Source organism: Falco punctatus (genome assembly GCF_963210335.1).
Source record: "Falco punctatus genome assembly, chromosome: 3".
Taxonomy (NCBI): Eukaryota; Metazoa; Chordata; class Aves; order Falconiformes; family Falconidae; genus Falco; species Falco punctatus.
Genome location: NC_137582.1, coordinates 25,122,098 through 25,141,346, shown reverse-complemented (window position 1 = coordinate 25,141,346; position 19,249 = coordinate 25,122,098). Strand labels below are relative to the sequence as shown.

The following is a 19,249-nucleotide window of genomic DNA, read 5'->3' as shown; positions in this document are numbered from 1 at the left end:
ACAAGAATACGGATTGTGTTTTGCTATTCTGATAAATCTTTTTAATTAAAATGGAATTTGCATTTGATTTACACTCTTGCTTCCATGCTGGTCATTTACAGAATCCCTTGCATATTCTTTCTCTCTTTCCTTTTTTTCCCCCTTCTTGTCTGCTCTATACAGATTTGTTGGAGACCAAGAAGCTTGGCATGAACTTGCAGAACTTTACATCAATGAGCATGAGTAAGTTGTTTCCTAAGTCTGCATAAAAACTGTTAAATTGAAACCTACTCTGTGTAAGTCAAAGACCTCAGCAATTTATTTTCAAGAACTTGTGTTAGAAAGTATTCTGTCTCATTCATTTCCAATGTAACAAGCATCAACAGGAATAATTACCAGCCTTATTTGACTAACATATGCTTTAAAAAGGCATTTGATTTTAAAACAGAAACGGTTTACTTAATTACCTGTGTTTCAGTAATTTTTTAAAAACCACTATTTTAAAACAAGTGGTTTGAATGTAGCAGGGAACACCACTGATTTCCCATAATTTTTCATTCAAGTGATGTTTTTTACTAGTTCTAGACTTTAAGTTCTTTACTTCTAAAATCAATTGATCATGGCAGCTGATAGTCTGATTTTCTTTTAGCCTACCTCTGCAAGAACTTTTAGTAACCTTTAAAAAAAGCCCAAACCAAAACACAGATCCAGAACTAGAGGCATCTGGTCGCCTGGGTACAAAACCCAATGCAATCAAGAATGCTGAATGTTGTAGTAACTTGCTTATTGGATATTTAATGTTTTGTTAGCTTTTTTTTTATTGCTGTAGTGACAAGAGGAAATCCCAGTGTGAGAGGATTAGCTCAAAGCCTTAGTGCAAGTTTTCTAATATCACAGCATTAATTCTAACCTCCACCCAAAGGCGTATCTTTTTTCCCCCTTTATTTAGTTCTTCAGCCCAGCCTGAATTATATCACATTGTTTCCTTCCTTCCTTTCCAGAGAGTAGTAAAAGCATCTAATTCTCAAGGAAGAAATAGCTGTTCTCAGTGTGATGGAAAAATTGTTCCCCTATCACCTCTTATTCCACCCCATTCTCAAAGAAAATAATTATTAAACTCTTTCAAATGCTGACTTAAGGAATAATCTAGAATTTTGATATCCAGATTTCCATTTGTTTTGGGAAATTCACTAGCCTCTTTTCCAAGAAAATAGCTATTAAAAAAAAAAAAAGTTAGAAAGATATTTAAGCCTGTCAAATCTGTAGGTGCAAAAGTGAATGATAGAGTGGTGCAAACATACATATTTTGTTACTGGGTTTGGGTTGGGGTTTTTTTTCTACAGTCTTTTTTACAAAATTGTGTAATAAAACCTGAGAAAGAAATGACTTTTTCTTGTATTTGTCTTGGTCTGTAATTCCAATTAAAAAAAATATTTAGAACTTTCTCCAGTTCATTGAAAGATTTGACAATTCTCACTGTACTTTTATGAGCTTTATTATTATTTTGATGATTAAGTGGGTTAAAAATTCGGGATCTTGCCTAAAAAGCAAATAAAAGTCAATTTTTAAAAAAGGACACAGTTCATCATGTTACTTGTTTTAACATCAGTATCACAAATTTAATCTCGCTTGTGAAATCACCATTGTTCATATACACACTGAGATGTACGAGGTTTACGTAGTCCTCAATTCTACATTCGGTTATGAGGACTGTGGTTTCCGTTTTTGGAGAACGAGGTGGCTGTCCTTTTATGTCAAAATGAATATTTAAAATACAAGTGCGACTGTCATAATATGCACAGGAGAAAACCACAATATATTTATTTTAAGAAATAAGATTTTACAGATTATATGGTCTTATACTGTCTCGTAATTGCTAGATTGCTTTTACTCTGACACGAAATATCTATCCACACTGTCGTTATAAACATTGCATCTCTGAATTTTGGAACTGTCATGTGAACTCTGTATAACAGTGCTTTCGCATACCCGTAGAACATGCACATTCTTCAGGAACCTTATTTGTTGAAAGATTATGAAGCTAACATTTTTATAATTAAATAAACCTATATTTTGAGCTTGACTTCTTAATTCTACCTGAAAGCTTTAAGGCTTTTCTATTCAAATGATAAGTCGTTGCCCATTTGGACTGGTATGATGCTATTATTTTCACGTATAGGTTTGAATTTATTTTTAGAACCGTTCTTAGTATAGTTTTTTTTATCTCTCTTCTGTGGTTAACTGTGAGCAGGTAAAGTTAACTGACAGTGTTAAGTGCTCAGGTCTGTAGCTTGGTTTGTAGATCTTTGGGTAGCTGAATTTTCTTGCAGGAAAAAAATTAACTATTTTGTAGTCCGAGTTTGCTATCTTATAGTACTTAATGCCTGTTTCTGCTCATCATCTGTTGATTAGAGATGGCACGTATTAATGATACAAGTATATTAAATGCTTTCCATGAGCTGTTCATATATACCTATATTTATTTTTCACTACCTATGATGTAAAAACAGTAAATTGAGGTTTCAAACATAGTTTCCTAATTGTGAATCACATGAAGTTGGGGGGGGGGGAAGTAACACTTCTTTTATTGTGCTGTAAAGAAACTGAAGCAAAGAACTGTATACTCTGTTTCATTTTGTCACTGTGTTTTATATTCCTCAGCTATGCAAAGGCAGCTTTCTGCTTAGAGGAGCTTATGATGACTAATCCACACAACCACTTATATTGTCAGCAGTATGCTGAAGTAGGTATCTTCAGAAAAATCAATTAAGTTTGAATACATTTCCTTTTTCTGTGTTACTGAAGTGGTGAAAATGGAATAAAAATGGTTTATTTAATTTTTCCCTAGGAGATTTAAGCGAGTACACAGAGGATGTTAACATCTCATAGAACTTAATATGTAAAGAAAACTTTCTTACTCAGTGTGACTAAGCTACATATAAGAGTAAGGACAGGAATAATTGAAGATAAAAATTTGTTTTAAATGAGCTATTCCTGTTGAAGTGTGTATGCACTTTTCAAATTCAGTGCATGAGAATTTAAACTTTTTCACAACAATGCTGCCTGGGAGGTTGGAGCCAGATCTTGGAATCCACACAGATTTTGGCTGAAATCTACGGGGAGAGCAAGCCCTTAGAAGTTTATAGCGGAAGGTTTTCAGCCATTTGCACTCTTGTTTTTCAGATTTATATTATTTTTTTCCTAAGTTATACTGTTAACTGCTTAGAATGGATTTAATTTGTTTTGTTAATGTGGATTGGGTTAACATTGGGTTAAAATTGGGTTAACATTAAAACTTGAAAGTCTAAATAGCTTTCTGATAGAAAAACTATGAAGCATGTCTTCTACTATTTTATCCTTTTTGTTGATCTAATAATAGGCAAAATGAATAGAAAAACAATGGACTAATCTTCTTTAACTTTGTGCACTTTTTTGCAGTTGAATAGGTAATGAAAGATGTTTTATTTTGTGTACTGGTATAACACATGCTGAAGGAATATGGAGTTAGTATGGATTTGTAGTAGTCAGAATTTAGCTTTAGACTTAAGGTTAGTGTTACTTTTCATAAAAGACTATCCCAAGGTTGTAAGTGTGTATACGTGCAAAATAATAAGTTTGTATCCTTATATCATTATAGCAATAAATTTAATTACATTAATGCTGGCTTTTTTTGTCTTGGAGTTACGTGTTTTAGAATTTGTATATTGAAAAGAGCTCAGATTGCTCCCAAGCCAGTTGGTAGGATTCACCTGATTTGAAGTATGTGAAACAAACCTGAAGTGAACAAACCTTTGCTTTAAGAGTGAATGCCTGAGGTATGGATGATGTGCAAGTTTCAGGAGCTTATAATTTTTCCAGGTTAAATACACTCAAGGGGGACTTGAAAACCTTGAGCTATCAAGAAAATATTTTGCACAAGCACTGAAGCTTAACAACAGAAATATGAGAGCTTTGTTTGGACTTTACATGGTAAGCACTATTATATATTTTCTGTGTTACAATTTTGAATACATTTTTATGCATGTATATTGTATTTTACCATTTGCTGATTGGTTGGGGTTTTTTCCTGTTGTTTTAACCTAATAGCTCAGATTATTGACACTTTTTAAATACTGAGTATGGACAATGTTATGCCAGTAAGTACTTTCTAATCTTAAGCTTTAAGTCTTGCCCATGTTTTCCAAAGAATTATAATTACTGACACATGAAGGTAGCTTCTTGAAAAAGGATTTAAAGTCGTACTCCTCTTTACAGGATGGTGAACTGATGAAGAGTACCAGCACAGTATGATGGCTGCTTTTTTCTTTTTTCTTTTTTTTTTTCTTTTTTTTTTTTTTTTTTTTTAATGAGCCTGGGGTTTGTTCTTTGTTTTTCTCACTCCAGTTTCTAAATACAACTTTCTACTTCCAATTTCAAAATGAGTCTTTAGCTTGCATGGCGTCGTTGGCTTGAGTGTGGCCACGACCACATTAACTACAGCACAGCAGTTCTTCAGTTTCTTCAAAGATACTGAGGCCTCTATTAAGGAACTTCCTTTAGATCTTAGATGTTCTAAAAAAGTCATTTTAGGGACAAAACCAGAAAAGTTCCTTTTTCTTTTTCTTTTTCTTTTTTTTTTCTTTTTTTAATTTTTAATTCTATGCCACCCTTTTATATTCTGGGAAGGGGGGCAGTTTACAGAGATACATCAGGCAGGTAACTTTGAGGCTTCCTAGTAAATACCAGGCAATAGAGGAACTTCCTTTCAAGGACTTGTTAGGCATCACCTTTAAGACTCAAAGAGACTTGAACCTAATCTTCTCAGCCCATCTGCAGAGACTCTTGGTTTGGTGATAGTATGCTCAAGAAGGAGAAGAGACTGACTCCTTGCTGTTCCTTAGGTCATTTAGCTTTTTAGGAGTAAGTTTTGTAGCAGATCTGTTTATTGGCCTAAACTGATATTTAAGGTGTGTTTACATAGAGACTTCTGCATTGATTCTAGAACAGGCCTGGGTGTTTGTTATGGCCAATCTTGGCTTGTCCTCTGTCAGATCTTAGACCCTGCCTGTTACTTTCAGCTTGCAAAGCAGGTTTAGAGCCTGTTACCTACGGTGACCGATCTGGCTGGCAGCCTTGAGCTAATATATGACCCAAGCATTTGAGAAACTTTTTGTTTTGGCAGACCCTGAAAGTCATACATGCAAACCCCAATTTCCATAATGCAGGTTTATTACTGCTAAAAGTGCATGTGTGCTCTGTTTCAGTTCTTTAGTTTTGCTCAGCTGGCTGCTGTCAACATTTCACTAGGTATTTTTTGCAAGCACAACTTGCCATCACTGCTTCTGCGTATATCCTTTGGGTCCTGGTTTCTTCGTAATGCTGTTTCCAAGTTTTAGGATCTGATTTTGTTGTAGCTGCTGCTTTTGTACTTGACAGATGTGCCCGCTGTTTGTAGTCCCCCAAAGAATATTTGTAACTCTAATAAATTCACCACAAAGGTGTTCAGCTATATCTGCTGAGGAAACTGGTCAGTACTTCATCGAATTCAGGAAACAGGAAGAATTATGCCTCGTTTTAGGACCCTGACCTTGTACTAGATCACATATTCAGTTCATGTGGGCATGGCTTCACAGAATGTGTTTGGAGCGTGTGGAGGCTGCTGCTTTTGACAGTCCCACTCCTCTCCCATTTCTGGAGGTAGTTTTGGGGAAACAGTTGTTCTTCAAGTCTGAAACATAGTATTCATGTAGGCATTTGCTTCCCATAGTCCTTTCTAAAGTATCTGGAGGTTTTTCTTTGATGGTGAAAGTTCTGTGGCTCTTTGCATTCAAGTGCTTTTGCACTCAAAGATATTCAGGGAAGGAGTAGCAATGATTCCTTGCAAAGTAGATTTATTTATATAGGTGGAAAAGTGTTTGAGATGAGTTCAGTTCTTAAGTAATCTTCCTTTATTTTTTCAGGTGAAGATGGGCATAGTTTATATAGAGAGTCTTACCTGCTTTTAAAATACGTTTTCTGATGCCACAGGGAAAAAAATGTCATGTTTTTAATGGCAGTTTGGACCCACAAATGGAGTATTTTATATTGTCTCCGGTAACAGATTGAATGGGGAAAACTAATTCATAACTCTCACTTTACAGAAAGCAAATTGGATTAGCTGATCATGTCCAGGTTTGGTTCATAACTCACTACACAACTGAAGTCTAGTTTAGCTTTAATTGAAACAAATGCTTGTTTAAAAAGTTCAGATATTTCTTATTTGGGTACTGTTTACCAGTAACTCATTTTATTTTGTCTCTTTTTCTGCTATCATTGTGTGGGGGGCCCTGGATCAGAGGTGCTGAATGCTTTCAGTTTAATTCATGCACATATATTTTGTAGTAATACTGGTTTTATTTTTGTATTCCTAGTCTGCCAGCCATATTGCTTCTAATCCAAAAGCAAGTGCAAAAATGAAAAAAGATAATATGAAATATGCCAGCTGGGCAGCTAACCAAATAAATAGAGCATACCAGGTTAGTACATCATTGTTTCCTGATACTCTCAACATTCTCTGTAGTTCTTTTCTGCACTTATATCAACTACTGTTCCAAGAAGTTAGATACAATGTATAAATCAGCATAATTTGCTTGGATTTTTTTGTATTCTGCTTCTGTTTGATTTCCTGGAAGCCTTGATTAATACAAAGTTGATATTTTACAGTTCTTGATTAGTGTTTACTTACTAGCTTTAAACAGATTTTTTTTTTCTACTAACATTAACTGAATGTGCATTAGAGTAGTGTTGACCTCCAAGGCAGTTCTACAGCTAAGTATTTTAATAAAGATTTCTTAGAGTGACATGGTCAGCTACTTTACTAGAAAACAAATGAAAACCATAAAATTTTATTTTTCTTCAGTTTATTCTGAGCTTTCGAAATCATATTCAATGGTGTTTCTAATAGTTACCTTAGTAATTGTGACTGAAATTGGTTTTGCATAGTTACATAGAAAAATTTCCATTGAATTATGAAAGTATACGCTTTTTAGGCAACGTTCAGAGCTTATTGAAGTCATTAGAAGTCTTTTCAGCTATTTGAAAAGTTATGCATAAACATCTATATTTGCTTTTGGTGTTATAAGCCTCTGTATTTTTTCTCTATGAATTAAACCGAGTTTTAGTTCATAGGTTTTGCTGTCTGTGAATCCCAAACATAGTATGTATATTTGACTCCCTTACAGCTATTCTTAAGGATAGGCCAAAGTTTATGTACAAGTAATCCTGAACATCATGATCATACTGTCTAGTTTTCCTCAGAGCATTTTCTAAGCAAAATTTTTGCTGATGCAGAGACTTTATATACATGTAACGCTCCTTTCTTCTTGTGGTATTTTGGTATCAGAACCCAATATCTAGTTTTTCTCTTGCTGATACTCTTTCACAGTTAATACAACCAAGTGGCCTTTTGACCACCTCTGTTATGGAGCTACGTGTTGTTGTTTTTTTTAAGACAATGCAGTTTTCTTAATACACTGTATGTCAGTTCATTGTCAAGAGTGCAGCTTCTTGTGGCTAACACGCTTTTGATGTATTACAGCTTAGAAGTATTTTTCATTTCCCCTGATTGACCCTGTAGCTTCTGTGTGTATTTTACAGTGAAGAATATTGTATCCCTGAGGACATAATTAAGCATTTTATACTTGTGTACCTAGAAGTTTATTTCTTTGTTTTGCTCTTTAAATGCTTTTCATTAATAAATCACTTACCTGCTCTTGACAGTAAGGTGTGTATGAATTACGAAATTCGTCCCATAAATAAGTCAGATTTCTTTTGGCTTCATCATGTCTGACATTCCCGTAAGTGCAATACTGATGGAAAACTCAAGTATTGCAGGATTAAAAAAAAAACCAAAACACCCCCACCCCCCCCCCCAAAAAAAAAAGTCCCTTGAAGAACAGAATACACAGTGGATTCACCATTGATAGAACAAAACAGGTTTTAAAAGGTGTGTGAATTTTGAGTGAAAGCTGTATTACATGCTTTACATCTTAATAAAACTAACTGCTTAGATTAGATTGTTTCTGAACATGTTTTAAGTGAACATTAAGACTGAGATTTCCAGTTCAAAGCACCAGTAGAGACCTGGGAGCACTTCTGGGGTACAGCCCTTTTCAGGGTGCATCAGGATGGAAATGTAAAACCAGAGTTGGCTGTGGAATGGTGGCATACCAAGACTAAGACCTAGAAATAGGCATCTCCTGGTTCTAAATATAATGAAAGTTTAATTATGACAGTTTGTAGTAACTTGACTCACAGCAGGTAAGCATGCTTGGGCTTTTTCTTTTCTTTTCTTTTCTTTTCTTTTTTATCTCTCTCTCCATGTGGCTGTCTATTAATATCACAATATCTCTAACAAAATATGACTTGTACTAGGAGGTGATAGTCATGGAGTTTCTGGGTGTGTGGAGGTGGTTTGAGGTTTTTTTTACTGGCGAGTTCAATTCCACTGTTTCTGTGAAGCTCTTTTGTATCTTATGTTAAGCATTTTTGGTTGATGCTTACCAAAACAGATCGCATTAACACAACTAACACTTATTTAAAACACGTCATAACTTCTTCGTGACTTCATAATTTTGTGATAAGTTGCATACTTCAGCTGCTGGTTTTAGCTGTTTGGGCCATAAAGTCACAAACACCATATCTGACTGGAGTCATAGGGGGAATTTAGCTATACAGAAAATGTAAGTTCTCAAGCTAGGATTTGGTGAGCAAATGGTGTGAACACCCCCTTCCTCTTCACAGAAGTACCAGAAGAAGCTCTAGTGACTACAGCTGGACAGGACTGCCCCAGCCCAACCCTACTGAGCTTGTTACATGACTGCAGAAATTTTTGGCTGCTCCAGTGTGTATGTCAGAGACTTACAACATCCAACTGCTACAGCAAATGGTGTTTGGTGATGTAGTAGGTGGCAGTTTCCCCTATGAGTCAGTATCGGTTTGTTGCTCCCTTAGTGTGTTGAGTGGTTGGAAATTGGCGTCTTTTGGACCTAAAGATGAAACTTTGGTGGCTTGTGCCAGTGGAAGCCCTTACAGCATTCCTCCATTAGTGGAGGGTTTTCTAGCCAGGTTTTAAGCTAGATACTTACATTATCTCTATAAATCCTCCCTACTTTCCTTGCGTTATCTAAAACACCTTGTAAAGTGTAATAAGAGCCTTAAGAGCTTGTTGACTTTGGCATTAACTTCTTTTTATTAGTTGGACCTTCTTACACTGTTAAATGAAAATTTTCTGGTAGTCATGTTCTAGAGAATAGGATGCACTTAGAATTCTGATTTGGGTGCCTACAAAAATTATATGAAGTTGTGAGTTTAAAATCTGAAGTTACTAATTCAAAAAGTTACTTTAAAGCAGTTGTCTTGCAGTGAGATCTTTCCCCATTTCCAGTCTGGATTTGAACTTGAGTTACCAGCAGTTTGCTCAGTAATTTTGGAAAACTACCTTTAGTTTTTGAAATTCAGCACTGGCTGTAGTTGCTTGGTTTTAATTTTATATGCAATTTACTTGCAATATTTTTAATGGTCCCCTTCTTTCAATTTATTCTCTCATTCAGGCACTTTGCTTTGGCAATTGGTTTTTGCTTTTCCTGTGCATTCCTGTATGAAATCAGAGGAACTTTTACTTTATTGTCATTTAAAGAACACAATCTTTGGGTGTAAAAGGAAAACCTTAACTTTCACCAGTGTTGGCTGGACTGTGAAGCAGTTTCTTTACAGGAAAACATAGTGATAAAGAATAACTGAATTAAATAATTTTCTGAAAAGCACAAGATATTTGATGCTGTATATGTAACCCTCTGGGCTGATTATTAATTCTCATCTGTGCCTAATCTAGGAGAAATGTAAACTTTTGCAGGATGACAGAAAGGTTTTGTAGCTAGGGCTGCTGTATGGAGCTGAAATCCCTGGCTGCCAACACATGCTCTGGAAAAAAAAAGCCCTTATTCTCTAGGCCACTTAAATATAATTGACGAGGTTAAAAAAAAAAATCAAATCTAATTTTAATCTTGTATTTCAGGTGTTAGAGAATTACTCATTATTCAAAGAATTATTTTCAGTTTATTATTTTAAGCTTAGTTTTACCTTATCACTGGGAAACTGGATTGTTCCTTCTGTGCAGACTCTGTGAAGAAAGTTTATCTATTCTGACTGAGGACATGAGTCACAGTTACTTTAACATCGAAACAAAGCATGGCTGCCTAGTGCTCTTCAATTAGGTAATTGGTTTAGCATGTCCTCGGTAGAAGTGTTTCAGCAGAGGCAGGGAAGTTTGATTAATGCTCACAAAAATCTTTAATGTGATCCTACTTGTAGTAATTTTCCAGATACATGCTTCTTGGGTACATTGCTAAATTCTTCTGTGTTAGCAATCCACATGTTATTTATGGTTGGAGAGAGGTGATTTTGTTACAAACCATTTGGGAAACAGAAAATTAAATCATGATTTTAAGAAATAGATTCCGGCTCAATCAGTCAAATTGCTGTGTAATGGCAGAATAGACAAAATAATTGTTCGTCAGGGCAAATTTGAAGTGATTACATTTCCAAGTATACTTCTGTTTGTTATGACACAGAGTTTGGTTTTATTTGTTCAGCTTAAAGTACATGTCAGTATCATGAAGTCAACCACTCTTGAAATTAGCAAGTAACATTTTTTAAACTAATGTCTTATGTTGGTTTTGCTTTCAGGGTCCCTGAAGACAAGTAAAATAAGTAAAATTCTTATTCTGAAGCTTTCCTTTCTGTACTTTCTGTGTCTTGCCAAGCATGCTTTTTGACCGCAGTATATTCAGGCTTCTGTGCTTTTTATTGAAATCTGAGTGCTTTGAATTTGAAACAGTTTTTCAGTCGAGGATTTAAAGTTCTATTTTTTCATTTGCTTGTTTTTATGAAAGGATTTGGACCCCCCAGGTATCTGCTTGGGACTGTTCTTGTTTAGTGTCAACAAAAAGAGGATACTGTATTAAGTCAGATTGAAGCAGAAGTTACTTCTCTTACCTGGGAGAGTGTTAAGAAGTCTCTGATTTTCCTCTGAAGTTGACTGTTGCAGGTCACTATGGAACCTGCACAACCTAAAGAAGGAATTCATACATACTACTAGAGTCAAAACATGGCACATCAGTTCATCATTTGGAAATATGAAATAGGAAAATACGGTGTTTTCAGTATGTCTCTTAACGATAAAGTGTTGTCGTTATAACAACATTTCATTCTCCTAACTATTTAATTTGAAATAGCTTTTCATTTACTGTTCCAAACCTGGTTTTTTAAGAACTCTGTACTGACTGGGAATCCCAGCGTTAGATTGTAGCTTGGGGGTCAAAAGCAGGTTAACAGGTCCTGCAGCTTGTTGCTGGTGTGATATTACCTGGGTTTGATGACTTAATCTTTCTTAACAGGTCATGAAGAGTTTGCTAAATTAAGTTAATTACAAGAGAGAAGGGACACATTATAAATCAAGGACTAACTATGCAAGACACCAGTGGTATTTGAAATAAAAAACATTAAATTGAAAATTTATTGAGTGTTTAGATGTTAACATTTAGGTAGAGGATATGATATTTTACTAGCAGCAACTAGCTATAGTTACTGCTTCTGTAATTTCTTTACCACCCCTCGCAACCCCAAATGCAAAACTTTTTAATGCAGGTGTATTAAAAATGGTTGAGAATTTCATTTAACTGAAGACCAACGTAGTCAATAAATCCACTGTGTTAGATAAGGCTGGTGAGTGATGGGAACCGTCATACTGTTAGAAGAACCCTTCTGAGGTCAATGTGGGGTGATCAGCATCTCCTGCCCTTCTGCCCCTTCCTTTCCCAAACTCAGATTCCCCAAGACATGCAGCTAAGCCATAAGTAGTATTTATTAAGCTGTATCTTTCTTTGTTACCAAGCCATGCTATTTCAGATGCTCTCTGAAATTGCTGTTGTAGTAGTAGGTTACAATCAAATAGAGGGTCATTACTCACAGTTACTTTGAACCATAAAATATCATTATATGATGACTGGATTATTTTATAAGTAGATTATGATAAGTGGAACTTTGTCTCACCATAACAAAAATAGAAGATAGAATAACTTCAATAATAGGTCCAAGTTTTGCTACTATTTAGATTATGAATATAGTCTAATTTGGATAACATAAAAAAATCAAGTCAGAAATAAAAATTATGTTAAAGTTTACAGAGCAAACAAAACAGCAGAAAGATCTCTGTTCAGATAAATGTTAAATTTCAAAGTATTTTGTGCTGATTATTCAAATTCAGAGCAAATGAGTGAAATTAAGGAGTTTGTTGTATTTTTCATTACTAGAGGAAGGCTGACACAGCTTGTATGCTAGTAAAAATGCTGAGTTTCAGTGAAACAATAAAGAAGCTGTGCTTTTAAGTTTGTAGTAAATAGAGTTAAGTTTTGGTACTTAAAATTTAGAACTGTTATTTGCACAGGATCTATATACAGGTTTTCTGATACAAAACAAATAACAATCCTTTTTTATTGTTTAGTTTGCAGGTCGCAGTAAGAAGGAAACTAAATACTCTTTGAAGGCAGTGGAAGACATGTTGGAGACCCTGCAAATCACTCAGTCTTAGGTTGGCACAGAGATCCAATATTACATTTTCCATTTCCGTGATCAACCTGTAATGACCTATGAGTTATGTTACTCTAGTGCTGTTAAAAGGTTAATTTTGTATTGATTAATGTGCTATCTAAAATAATGTTTTATGAAAAGTAAAATGCCTATTTATTGCTGCTAAAAGAAATGTGATGAATACTCACTGAAATGAATAACTTATCCACACAGACAATATAAAGAAATTATGTATGCTGCACGTTAGTCTCTTCAGATTTTTGTATCTACAGTATCTGCTTTTAAGCCATAATTTGTAGAAATAAACTTGTTAAATGATTAAAAAGAAATTACAGTGATTCATTTGGACTTGCAAATAGAAGTTACAAATTTATGTGTGTAGATGAATAATGTATGTTAGGCATTTTTATCTTATTTGCATATTTAATAGTAAAGGCATGAGATGTATACTTGCTGGTAAATGTTTACCGTACAGCAAGGAGTGTTTATCAAATACACTTTATTAGAGAAAGAAGTTGGTGTTAATGGTTTTATTAATGAATTAATATCCAGTACTGTAGAAATGGAGAAGACTGTGTACTTTGCTTCAGAGGTGCTCTTGTACTGGCTTAAGGCCAAAGTCATCTCTGACTTTGTGAGCAAATGCTTCCATGTCCCATGTAGTTCTTCAATCGGTATATGCATATGCACTTCTTTTATTCCTTCTGTGTGTCCTTTGTTGTATATATGTTCTACATCATAAATTTCAAACCCATCTGAATGCAGGGCTGCATGCTCCTCTACTAATTTTGTACCTACGGTATGGGTGGTGTAAGCTATGGTATATAGGTTTCTCCACAGTAACCAAGTGTTCCTACAGTGTAAAGATGAGAGCTTCTTCAGCTGCCTTGTACTTACTAGAGGATAAAAGTGTTTTTACACCATTAGCATGAAGCACCTAGCACCCTGTAAATCTATATTGTATTTACTTTTAGGTGCTTGTTTACTCACATAATTAGTCAAACACCCTAACGCATGCATTTTGCAGTTCTGATCATTCTGAATGTTGTTCAGATGTGTACTGTGGCAGTTCAGTTGCACAGCTATCATTTCATTTATTACAGCTTCAGTGAGATTGCATAACAGCAGGAACAAAGCCTTGACAAATTCTAATAAAAATATTGCAATGTCATTTTCATGACTGTTACACCATCCAAGCTGATTTGAGTTTCCGATTTTATACTGCCTCCTCTACATAGATGGGTAGGTCAAAGGCTGTGTATTAAAGTGTCCATTTTATGACCCTGGACGTGATGTAATAAAACAAAGCTGAGCTCCTGCTTAAAAACAAAGCAGCAACAAAAACTTCCATTGTGAGTTCAGAGATTTAAAATGTGTATAACTGAACTGGTTGTTGAATGAGACTGGGCTTTTTAGAAACATCTTAAGATCTCATTCCCATTATCCATGAAGTAGGTTGGAGTGTGATAACGTGACAGGATGCTATGCCATGAGAATTAATTGTATATGGAATCTTTAATTAATGTGAAATTATGAAAAAAAATGTGAAAAAACCATACTGTTGAAGTATAAAACTGCGTAGTATTACATTAAATTGCTCAATTCTAACTTGGGGAATGCAGACCCTTTTATAATAATATTTCACAAACTGGCCTCAGAATAGTATTTGCAGATAGATTGTTTCAGGTGGAAAACCAAGAAAAGCATCAGTGAACCTGTGTATTTCTGTTCAGATGTTCAGATTTATAGTATTTTACTGTATGAGTGTGCCATCTAGAGTTTTAAACCCTCATTAGTCCTCTTTTGTTTTGCCTACATCTCAAATAACTTGGTTGCATCCTATAATTAAAAATGGTGGGAAGCTGTACTGTAGACTAAAATTACTTGGGGATGCTAACATTTTACCTCCAAGGTATTAAAGAACACCAGTGCAGTCGTCTTGTGCAGCAGCCATCTATGCTGCTGGAAAGTGTCTTGTATAATGTTTTATTCAGAGGCAACATTTAACATAAGAATGCCAGACTTGGGCATATAGTATATTAGTTTCTCTGTCAGGAAATTTGTTCTATTTCTTGTTTTCAGTGATTTGATGGCAAATTTCATCTCAGTTGGCTGCTTAGAACCTTCTAGTTTTCACTACTGCTTGGCACCTTTTGAAATTAATTCTTAGCACTCTGATTTGTGCTTGTGTTTTGGCATAGTTCCCACAAGTAAGTTTGAGCTTACAAATTGACCTAGCAAATATTTCTGACAAATTTGTATTTACTTCAAAGATAAAATAAATTACTCCTATGAAAAGGCATGGGCAGACTTTGGTAGAACTATTGCATTGCAGCAATGGAAATTCAGGGGGTTTTCTGTACTCAAATGAAAAAAAAAATATTAAAAAAGATCCTGTGACTGCAGGAGAAGTAACTGTGTGAAATGCCCTGCACTCTCGGCAAGCAAAGGGTACAGAAGAGAAGCTGTGATATAATGTGATCTTTATGAAAGTAATTTTTCAATTCTAGTAAATGATTTTGTAACATGTCACTGACGCTGTCTTGCGTTAAATAATAGGTTTTCAAAGAATGGGTTACTTAGTTAACAAATGAACTTGATTATGTTCTGTATTGTCCTCTGACAGTGACTAATGCTACACAAAAATACTATTATTAAGCATGCAGTCTCCTCTTTCCAGAATAAAAGGCTATGTTTTCATATTGTTTCAATCAACAGCAAAACCCTTGAGACCTTTGCAATGCCACACTGTGCAGCAGCGGCTTGTGTCTTTGTTTTTTGTCTAATAGCCTTGATAATAGTTTTGGTAGGGAGCGGTTAGTTTACCTGTTGAAGTAAAGGTCGTTGAAGAGCTAGCAAAACCTCTGATTCTGCCCTTCTAATTTCTTAAAACCCTTTTCTCCAAATGTTATACAATTCATATTCTGTAGCTGCAAAAAGCACGTCTTGTTTAGAATACATCTTTAAATCTCTTCAGTCCGGTGCCCAGAATATGTTGCAGTTGCTATTGGAAACTCTGTTATTAGTCAACGGAGGACTTCCTCTTGGCAGCGCTGTATTTGTGATGGCATCCATGTTTGCTAGTCACTGCGTTTACAGTGGAACTTGTATTTCAGCCAGCTTTAGAAGGGAGGGGAAAAGGAAAGCAAATTAAACTTGACTTACTGGCATGAGTGTGTTAGCTTCTTGTTACTTGCAGCCTCATCTTCCAAGAACACCAACTTTAGCTGTAGTCAGGTTTGCAATAATAATTCTTCTTGTAACTCAAAAGCTTCCACAGATTCAGCTCTAAAACCAACACCGTTAAAATCTAAACCATACAGATTCCAGTGAAGCAATGCTATACAGTGTGCACGTACACCAGCATGCAGGGAAAGGATGGCTCTCCCACCTCCCTCAGCTCGGTGTGATAGAACACTTTGTGGATATGGTCTTATCTAAAAGACAAATAAATAGTCCTTAATATGTCTTAAAATATTGGTTATTACTTGCATTGCTGAGTGCATGAATAGAATTTTAGGACTAGCTATTGCTTAATTACAGATACTTAAGTCTACATGGAGAATAAAGTACTTGAAATTAGTTGTTAGTCTTTTCTGGAATGACTCGGCACCCTTTTAGATTTCAGTCCTCTTGATAGGTATCAACTTGGATTGATATGGAACTTGGATTCAACCCAGAGACTAGTTTTCAGAAATAAATGATCATCAATATCTCTGCCTCCTAACAGCCAAACAAAACCAAACAACATACCCACAAAGAAACAAAAAAACCCAACCCCCAAAAAAACCCCAGCCTGAAAAGCCCCAAGCACCGCCCTCAAAAAAAAACAAACAAAACAAAACAAAAAAGCAACAACAACAAAAGCAATCAACCCCCAAAAACCACCTCTGGTAGAGAAGGTTGTTTTTTAGCTGCTGGATGCAAAATGGAAAACCTTTATCGGTGCACTTCATAGGTGAATTTATGTTGTCCTGTGATGATGAGGTCCCCTTTATAAAGCAGTGCAATCCTTCTGATGCTTGTCTAGAAGAAAGGATGGAGAGCGGCACAAAGGCCTGCCCCACCCGTATGCCATTGTAGAACATCCTGTGGCAAGTTGCAAAGAAAATGCTGTTCTTTTGCACTTCAGATCCCAGTGGTGAGCAGGCACGGTTGCAACTGAAGAGGGCTAAATCAGGCTGGACCAGCATAGCCCAGAGCCTACGGAATAGGAGCTCCGATACAAGTGCTTTGACACCCAGCACAGCACGTGAGTGTCCTCTCTGGCCTCGGCAGGGCTGCATGTTGGCATGAATCTGCCTGCAGGTTTTTGCCCCTGTATTTTACTTTTCTCCTCTTGGCCTCTGCACAGCAGGAATCTTGCAGAAGATTCTCCTGATGTGGTACCCTGCCAGTTTCACTGGGGCTAGGTGCGGAGAGGAGGGTAGAGATGGATCAGTTTGCAGGGTTGATCCTGGATCTGTGGAGGTTTTACACATTCTTAGCTTCAGTGTGCTCAATTACCAGCGCACACCTGAAGGTCAGCGTGTAAGCCTTTGCCTTGGACTGAAAAGACACCAGACACCAGACCTGTCCTGTTAAAGATCTGCAGTCTGCTTTGCTCCTTTGTGGGTGCTTGACAGAGAATGTAAGAGGGTGGATGTTATCCATGCTGAACGACGTGCAAATGCATAGAAAGATCTGTTCCTCATGTCATGGTGACTGCAGTTTAGTTCTCACAGTCACTGGGCCTTTTTTTTGTGTGTGTGTGTATATATGAAAGAGCATGGAGTGAATAACTTGGGGAAAACGCTTCCAGATGGGAGGCCCGTTATCCAAGGTCAAAGGGATGGCTGGAGGGAGGAAGAGCCACCTTTTCAGCTTGCTTAAGTAAGCATAGGTCCAGTAGTTCTCTTCCCTGCAGTAGATTACAATATATGCTGCACGTTTGCATTGCATAAATAGTAAGAGCTGTAAGGTTGTTTTGGAAAGAAGATTTGAGTTATAGTGAAAAAATGTTTTTCTCTTCATCCCTATGCATTTTAACTGCTTTCTGTGTGACCTTGTTGATGTTAGGGTTCCTCATGCCGTTTGGCTAGCACGTAGGCATCTGCCTCAGGGCTACCAGTGGAGAAAGACACATTTAGAGTGACTGCTCACTTGGGAAAAGCTCCTGAAGGGATCCCGTCATGGCAGGTCATGACCTGTTTGCGTCAGCGGTAGGAGCACTGCTTGTCCCACAGACCGGGCTTGCTTAATTAAGAGTCCTCTTAGGATCAAAGCCAATTTTCCCCAAAGAATGAAGGATCTTTCCCCAAATTTATACAGGTTTTCTGTACCAAGCTTTTAGGTTTTGGACATGATGTTTGGAAGTGAAACTTTAAACCAGGCAGATGTAAGCCTCCTGGGAAAAGGCTGCAAAAATCAACGCTGAGGCAGTTTCTAAAAAGTGAGCAGCAAGTAAAATTAACCATTACCTCTGTTTGTTTAGGTAATGGAGCTTGACACAGTGGTGTGTCTGACAAGTTGGTTTGTGTTTTTTATTCCATTAAGTACAGATGCGACACTCAAAGCTGTCACTGGCTGTCTGAGAATGTTTGTTTCAGTTTAGACTTTGGAAATTGTGTAGATCTGGATAGATCAAGATGTGAGCAGCAGTGTAAGAAAACTACCCAGCAGAAGAGTATCTAACTTTCCCTGGACAGCTGCTGCAGTTTATTCTGTTTACGGTAGAATCAAGAATGACAACCATGAGAAATTATTAATAGGTCTATTGGAAGTGAATAGCTGCTGTGTCCTTTTAATTGTGTAATCAGCGTTGTTATTCCTTCACTTTTTTTAGTTGAACAATTATTGTATGGACTGCTTGGGTGTTACTAGCAGGCTTTTTTATAAGCTGGAAATACGTTTGAAAGATTCAAAGGGAGGAGGAAAATTCTGGAAAACCTGTAAATACCTTGGTCTTGCTGACTGCAGTTGAGATAAATTATATGTAAAATGAACACAAAATTTCTAATTTAAACATATCAATAACATTTAGTGACTTGTAACAATATTGTAACTGTAGCCATGCCAGGCTTTTTGATCAAAACTTCCCAGAAATGTGATGTCTGTATGGAGCCAAAAGCTTTAATAAGCTTTTAAGTAAACTTTGATTTAGTAAAGTGTAGGCACCACCCAGACTGAGAAAGAAACAGATAATTTGCTCCTCTTTGGAAGCTCCCGTGCTCAGGTAAATTTGAGCCTGATTAGCTGAAAGAAGCAGCTACGCCTGTTATCAGAGTAGTTTCAAGGAACATCAAGGCCTTTCCACTTACAAGCCGTCTTCTCAGCAAAGCAGAGAAGTAGATGTGGTCATTTGGGAGCAGTTTGAGAACAAATCGATCCATGACACCGTCCCTTTGGGAGGGGATTGGATGAAGCCTAGCAAGAGATCCATGTCTAATTTTCTTTAGCCTTTTTTTTTAATGCAACGTTTGCTGAAGAAAAAGCCCTTTGCAAAGAAAGTTCCTTTAGGCTGGCTGATACCTGGGTTTCAGCTGCCTTAACCACGTAACAGAGTGGGTTTGGGCAGGCGGTGGGAGCCGTGCCCCGCGTGCGGTCCGGGCAGGAGCACCTGGGCGTTCCGTGCCAAGGCGGTGCGGCATGTCACCCTGCGCTAACGTCCCTCTCTAGGGCAAGA

The 19,249-nt window shown here is 36.6% G+C and overlaps 1 protein-coding gene across 2 annotated transcripts in view; it reads left to right on the top strand.

Moving 5' to 3' along the window:
- EMC2 (ER membrane protein complex subunit 2) overlaps positions 1–14,124 on the top strand; it is a 42,016-nt gene extending 27,892 nt beyond the window's left edge. The window contains exons 7-11 of one of the 2 annotated variants that reach the window (XM_080381570.1): positions 163–222; positions 2,641–2,722; positions 3,838–3,948; positions 6,369–6,473; positions 12,500–14,119. In XM_080381570.1, the coding sequence (XP_080237696.1) occupies positions 163–222; positions 2,641–2,722; positions 3,838–3,948; positions 6,369–6,473; positions 12,500–12,586 (445 nt within the window). In that variant the 3' untranslated portion in view covers positions 12,587–14,119. Of the gene's footprint in view, positions 1–162; positions 223–2,640; positions 2,723–3,837; positions 3,949–6,368; positions 6,474–12,499 lie in introns of both variants that reach the window. The other variant, XM_080381571.1, reaches the window with a different exon arrangement.
- Positions 14,125–19,249: the final 5,125 nt, after the last annotated feature.